The sequence below is a fragment of the Haliotis rubra genome, unplaced genomic scaffold (genome assembly GCF_003918875.1).
Source record: "Haliotis rubra isolate DU_JTF1 unplaced genomic scaffold, ASM391887v1 Scf1395, whole genome shotgun sequence".
Classification (NCBI taxonomy): domain Eukaryota; kingdom Metazoa; phylum Mollusca; class Gastropoda; order Lepetellida; family Haliotidae; genus Haliotis; species Haliotis rubra.
Genome location: NW_025765331.1, coordinates 1 through 7,366, shown reverse-complemented (window position 1 = coordinate 7,366; position 7,366 = coordinate 1). Strand labels below are relative to the sequence as shown.

General features: G+C 48.5%; 1 protein-coding gene across 1 annotated transcript; it reads left to right on the top strand.

Moving 5' to 3' along the window:
* The first annotated feature begins 5,524 nt into the window (after positions 1 to 5,524).
* Positions 5,525 to 6,406, top strand: LOC124268609 (myrosinase-binding protein 2-like). The gene has a single exon (XM_046703610.1). The coding sequence runs from the start codon at positions 5,525 to 5,527 to the stop codon at positions 6,404 to 6,406; it is 882 nt and encodes a 293-aa protein (XP_046559566.1).
* The last annotated feature ends 960 nt before the right edge of the window (positions 6,407 to 7,366 follow it).

The window sequence follows — 7,366 nt, the reverse complement described above, 5'->3', positions numbered from 1 at the left end:
GGATTCCTGGGAGAGGATTGGGATTCCCATATAGACAAGTAGGAAGTATGGGTATATATTCCCAGGAAAAACCAACCATGCCACCAAGAAGAGATTTGTCTTCGGAAAAGATCCAAGAAATACGCTCCCTTCGAGGGGTGCTCCCAGCAAGCGAGGTCAAAAAGCGCTGCGGTATTGGGTCCACAAGACTCTACGACATATGGCGAGAGCCTGCTGTAGAGCCTCCGACCAGCACGATGGTATTGCCTGCTAGCACAGCCACGGAACCGTCTAGCGACACCACTGGAGAGGAAGCGTTGGCCCCCAGCACAGACGCATTGCCTGCTGCCGCTAGCGCAACGTCTACCAGCAGCTTATTGCCTGCGGCCATCTTGCCCCCAGCGAGCCGCCTACCAGCAGCATATTGCCTGCTGCAGAGCCGACTCAATCACCGTCCAGGACTTCTACGACCGCTGGGGAGGCTAGAGGCTCGTGTGGGAGCAAACAGCGGCGATGTCGGCTCGTGTGGAGCAAACCACGAATCGTTGCCGGCTCGTGTGGAGCAAACCACGAATTTGTTGAGTCGACATCTTGTCGATGCTGGACAAGGACGACGAGGAAGAGGAAATAGAGCGTCGAGGAGGAGCAAGAAGAGACCCGTCTGGATATCCAGAAGGTCGCGGCAGATGCTAGAAACAGCCCAAAGGTGGACCTACCTTTAAGCTAGCCGCTGTTTTTCTCTGGAAGGTCATCCACAACACCTGGAAGCACAGCACACCACCACCGCCCGGTCCACAAGCAGGCCCACGAGCGACAACAGCAACACCAAAACATAGGGACCCCTTCAAATGGACTAGAAAAAAAAATATTGTGCCCAATTGAAGTATATACTGTACTGTGTATACATCTCGAGCATGCATATTGTATACAAAAGAGGGAATCCACCCCGCTTCCCATTCCAGGAGTTCAAAATGCCCTACTAGCAAACATACCCAGTGTGGAATACAATTCCTTGCAAGATCTGGAACACATTGCCGAGAAAATAGAAACTCCTACCATACTTGGACATATTTCTCCAGAAACGCCAAGGAGTGGAAGAACTGGTCTCTCGTTGTTTGTATCCAGTAGCCCATCGTGGAAGATTTTGTTCTGCATCTCTACTGGCCATGTTGTCTTGTAGACCTTGCAATTTCTAGCGTGCAGAGTCTGTCGTTCTTTTGTGGGGTTCTTTTCGCTTTCCGATGGAGCAGAGAATTGGAGTTTCGCTGTTCAAGAGCATCGTGTCCTCCGAGCCGTTCGATTTCTTTCTAGATAGAATCCACACACGGGTACATGTCGCCTGTTGTCTCCACTCCATCTGCAGTCGGAACCAGCCACAATATGGTTCTCTGGTTTCCTTAGCGATAGGTTGTAGAAGCAAATTTCCAACAAATGTATTCCCCAGGAAGCATATCGAATATAACAGCGTTGTTTCGTTGGCTTTGGTTGGATTCGTTTCTTCTATTGCCTTTTGGTGTAGTCTTTTCGAGATCTTGCACTGCAGATTCTGTAGCAAGTGCTCGACGAACAGATTCTTCCATAGCATCTGGCAACGATACGACAGACACTGGATTCCAATAGATTGGAACACCATTTTCTGTTTGAAACTCCTACTAGGCTCTCTGCGAAAGAAATTGGCCCATTGGGAGTCCAATGTGTAGTTCGCCCCACCTATCGCATTTCTCTTCCGCAAACTTGTTGCATGCGGAGAGAATTCGTTCTAGGCCTTTGTTTGCCCAAATTGCTATTGGTTCGTCGTTGTTTCCACAAGGACTCTGTAGGAAGTCTTGCTGGAGTCCCATTTGGATTTCTGTATAATGCCATCCAAGAACGGAATAGTTTTTTAAGCCCGAAGGCAAGACAGGCTTAATTGTGCTAGGGAGGGAGAGGCCGTTTTCGACTGTTTCCTGTGCTTTTTCGAAATCTCTGCATAGTGTCTTTTGGCAGCGACAATCTCTTCGAGGTGATGGACTTCCTCCATTCGTTTTCTTCGTTCTGTTTGTATTCCTCGCGCATCGACTCTGAGGCGCATTCCATGCATCTCACGCCATTCTTCTGCATTGGCAGCATGCAAAATCTCTTCCAATCGTCTTTCGCGATCTCTCGTCGACCAAGACAGTATAGTACGATCGGCCCGATTTCCGGTACCTCCTCTATCTCGTATTTGAAGTTTCTATGCCGATGGCGTTTTTTGGTCTTTTTCGCCATTCAAAGCAACATGTTTGTTCGGGGTAGCATCGATCTGGATTTGGGCCTTGGAGATGTAGCTGTGTCGGCCTACGACTTGAGATAGTATAGCTCTCAGATGGGGAGCTTTTGTGCCAAGCATCGTAGTGGGCCTATTTCTACTCCTGTAGCTGTGGCAGCCAAAATGTCTACTCGAATAGAGGACACGATCGAAACCCAAAATCAGCTGTAGCCCATTCTACAGCGTGGTTCCATCTAGCATCGTCTTCCACGTTGGCTTTGGTTGGTTGTATTTGGATTCGAAACTCTTCCCGCGTCTGCGTGTGTGCATACCAGCCCACGAAGATAGTCCCTGGGGTCTGTCTGCAAGCACCATGCAGCGGTCTAGACATTTCGATAGATTCTCCCACTGTTTTGCTGGTGGTTGTACTACAAATAGGTTTTCCCCGAGAACAACTCTAGTGCTTCGTCCACCAAATCGTTGGCCATTGTGGTGTTGGTTCTATGCGCGCACAAAGAGACCTCTATGCGAGTACAACCTCTAGCCTGGACATCTGGATGGAGAAAGGTTTTCCGCAGGTGTTCGTTGGAGCAATCCCGCATAGTCGGCCAAATGGCCACCGATGTGCTCGCGACTTCTCCGGCTTCAAATTGGAAACTACTTTGTTGTAGATTTTTGTTCGCATGGTATAGCCATTCCAGGTTCCAACCCAAGTACAGACGTGGTTGCCTACACTTCTTGTATTGTCCAGGATGGTGGGTCCCTCGCAGTCCATGGCAGTTGCAAGATCTCTTTGGTTTCGAAAGTCGTGTATATCCTTTGGAGGTATTCCACGAGACACTTTCTATCTAGGGTGCCAGAGAAATCCTTGGTATAGTCGATAGAATACAGGCCAAAGCCATGTGCCAATAGAAATCGTTCAATTTGGAAATATTGGCTTGTATTTGTTCCATAGGTATTTCGAGACATCTACTTTTGCCACGAATATTCCGAATATCGGGTCGATCTCGATGTAGAGATTCCCATTGTATCTTTGCCGCAGAATTGGTTTCTTTCTCGATTCTTCGTACAGTGCTCCGTATTGCAGAGGGGGCATCTATGGTATATTGTAGCGTATGTACGATTTTGGTTTGCACGTAGCCTTCCTCTTGCCGAAGATTCCCAGACTGCACTCGCTATATTGGAAACTACAATAGATGCTGTTCCTTTTTCTCCGATGGTGCAATACACGGCTCCTTTTATAGACACAGTCTTTTCACGAAGATAGCCAAATACATATATATCGTCCACAAATGTAGGTAGGCCTTCCAGTGGTTGGAGGTTTGTTTTGCCGAGATGGCCATCGAGATAGTCTACACGGGCAATGTCCGGGAGAAGATTGCTTCCCACGGTATTTTCCAGTAGGAGGTGGTATGCCACTGCTTTTTCGACTCGCAAGCCCATATTTTCGAAAGTTGCTTCGGTTGCCATATTTCTGGAAATACGAATAGGTCGCTGTATACATGCTTGGGCACCAAATGTCTAAATGGAAAATCTCGAAATGTTGGGCTTTTTTGGTCCCATTGCATTGGGGTTGCTGAAACTCATGGTGCCCTACAGATTTTAAGGCTCCTATAACCGGTAAAAAGCCGGCAGACGCTATCAAACTAAAATCAATAGTTGCACAGTCGGCCGCTCCTTTACGTGGGAAGGAGAAACAGATACCAGACAGGGTCCTAGTGAGGTATCTATACCAGCATGGGGAACACAAGGGTGATAGCCGTAAGCGAGCCACCGATCCTATATGGTCAGTCAAAACTTACAACATAGATAAAGTGGACATTAAAGCAGACGAGCCTAACTTGTACTACTTGAGGGATGGGCCGGGCAGAGGTTTTGTAAGAGAAGAATTATTGATCGTACCGTGCGGCACAGTGTTACCGCATAGTGTCACGTGATCAGGAAAGTGCTAGTTCAGGATAGACCCGTTAAACCCGAGATGATTCAGCTATGTCCCCGGTAGCTCAATCGGTTGAGTGGTGCGGCCCATTATGTATAGTTTGCGCGAAAGCTATACATGTGGGTTCAGTATCCCGCCGTTGCCTCAGGAGATTCCTTGCAACTTTGTGTGATGTGAGGTGTTTCGGTAAGGAATCAAGATCATATCAGTTGGGTCGCTTAAAAGCACTTAGCTGAGAGGGCACTCTCATGGTGAGAGAAAGGCAGCCGGCACAATTCCCAAGGGGAGGAAGCGCAACATCATCTTTCGATTTCACCCTTGGGGAATTGTGGCTGCCGGGGACATTTTACTACTTTTTAGAACCTTTCTATCTTTCTATGTCATAGCGGCACGTTATACACACTTCAGCCGCGGGAGTTCGCATCCCGCTAGCGTCCCAAACTTTTTCATAGTAGGGGTAATGGTAGCAAGAGCTAAGGGTCCGACCAAAGCCTTATTCCCCAAATAAGGCTTTGCAGAGGCTTTTGTTGGACTTGGTCCCGTACAATCATTCCCTCTACTACTTAAATTAATTCAATCGGTTTATTCATATTGGGAGACAAAAATATGAGTTAAACGTTTGTAAACCCAGTTAAGTTCAGATATGAAGGGGGGCGGTGGGGTAGCCTAGTGATTAAAGCATTGGCTCGTCACGCCAAAGACCCGGGTTCGATTCCCCACATGGGCACAATGTGTTAAGCCCATTTCTGGTGTCCCCCGCCGTGATATTGCTGGAATATTGCTAAAAGCGGCGAAAACTCAGTCAGTCAGTCAGTCAGTCAGATATGAAGGGCAGTTATCAATGACTAAAAGGTAAATTTGTACTTGTTAGGGCTTTTGGAGACCCTAAATACGTTCAACGCAACTGGGAATTCGACACATCTGTTTCGAGACATCAGGGTAAAAATAATGATAAATATAAGGAAATCAGCAGGGACTGAGAGATGAGTTCGACACAACCGAGAATTCGTCTTAACCGAGTTTGAGACATTGAGGTTTGACTGTACCATATATTATAGATTTTTAACTAATCCTGCACTACTTACTTCCTGCACTTATTGCTTATGACTCGAAAAGTGTGGCTTGCCAGACGATGTTAAAAGACGTAGAACTGCAATCACTTCCTGGTCTCGGCTGCTACTCGTCTGCACATGCGTCACTGGAAGGTGACGTCAGCCACCTCAGACTAGACGTGTGGATTGCCAGCTGTTCATTGTATCCTACAGGATATTTTGTGTGTGGTTATTAATCTGGCTTTGTGTGTATTCTTATTTTTTTCTTCTACGAGAAGTGTAGGTATTATCTTTCAGTTTCTCTTGTTATTGTAGTTAAGTGCCCCTATGCCTCCTCCAGCACCGGTGCCTATCCTGTCTACTGTGTCGGCCCCTATGCCTCCTCCAGCACCGGTGCCTATCCTGTCTACTGTGTCAGACCCTATGCCTCCTCCAGCACCGGTGCCTATCCTGTCTACTGTGTCGGCCCCTATGCCTCCTCCAGCACCGGTGCCTATCCTGCCTACTGTGTCAGACCCTATGACTCCTCCAGCACCGGTGCCTATCCTGTCTACTGTGTCAGCCCCTATGCCTCCTCCAGCACCGGTGCCTATCCTGCCTACTGTGTCAGCCCCTGTGCCTCCTCCAGCACCGGTGCCTATCCTGTCTACTGTGTCAGCCCCTGTGCCTCTGCCGACGTTTCCCGTTGCTTCCACGTCTTCGGCAGGCGGCCATAGGTCGAGACCTCGGAGCAAGGCGTCTTCTTCTAACGCATCATCTGCACGTAGCCGTTCCCCATTGCCGTTTCGTTCACCGTCCTCAGAGAGAGACTTTGCCCCAGACTATGACGAGGACATGGGCTCTAATCACCTCAGTTTTGATCACGTGTTTGGCTGGATTGCTGATCGTTTGATAGCCTCAGTCCCTTCACCAGGACCTGATGTTGCAAAGTCGCTTACCATTTGGGACTCGCCTTCCTTAATGTTACCGACACATGAGGCGGTCAGGGAGATTCTATCTACACTTGATGAAGATTTCGCGGGGATGTCTCTCAACCCAACTATTAAAACGCCTAGAGTCCGGCGTGATTACTATCCTATTCATGGCTTGGACTTTGCCCAGACAGTGACTAAGGTGGATGAGGAGATAAAACGTGTGACAGGCTCTTCCTCTGTATCCTCCTATAAAAGTTCAGGACACAAGGGTAGCTGCTTTGGACTTGGAACTTAAGCGTATGCTCTGCCTTATATCGGCATTGGCGTCAGCGAGTGATGCCATTACTCAGGATCTTAAGGAAGTAAATCCTGATCGACTGGATCATCTCACTACTATGATGCTGTGGCAGGGCAAGGTACTCACTGACCTGCGTGAGCACCTTCCGTCAGCGTTGCCAACGCGTGCGTCATTAATCGGCATGGTTTCCTCTCCTTTTCTTCATGGGATTCAGAGTTTCAACGAAAATTATTGCACCAACCCTAGTAGCCGTCAACACTGTTTAACAACGCCATACATGGCATTTATTGTGAGGTATGTGAATTTGCTAAAGGGGAGACAGCACTGAAAGCTTTTCAAAAAGGGACAACGCTCTTCCTCCATGCCATGCAACACCTACCAGCCTCGACGACCGTCTGTTCGGCGTGCCAGAAATACAGCGCCGTCCCGTGGCAGGGGACGTGGTGCCAAGCCTAGATCAGACAGGGGAGGATATCAATGTCGCCGTGCTCCCGCCCAGGGCGACGGACGTAGGGGCAAGTGAAGTGAGGGACATGCACGACTGGACACTCCCACCTCCAGTCGTCCCAGTTTATCCTACACCGGTAGGTGGGAGAATAGGGATCTTTTGGGAAAATTGGTCCATCCTAGAGGATCCATACATCACCGATATATTGAGGCAGGGGTTTCAGCTCCCCCTCCTCTCCGATCCACCTCTGACGCTGTTCCCGTACTGGCACAATCAGATTCAACACGACCTCTTAAAAGAACATAGCGATTCTGTTGGAGAAAAGAGCCATCGAATTACTCCCGCATCCCGTCACAACACCAGGTTTTATTCTCCAATATTCTTACTGCCGAAGAAAGGGTCCATGAAAATGAGGATGATTCACAATCTGTCATATTTCAACGAGACTTTCCTGGAACGTCCTCCGCACTTCCGAATGACGTCCCTTGAATACCTCAAATCCATGGTAT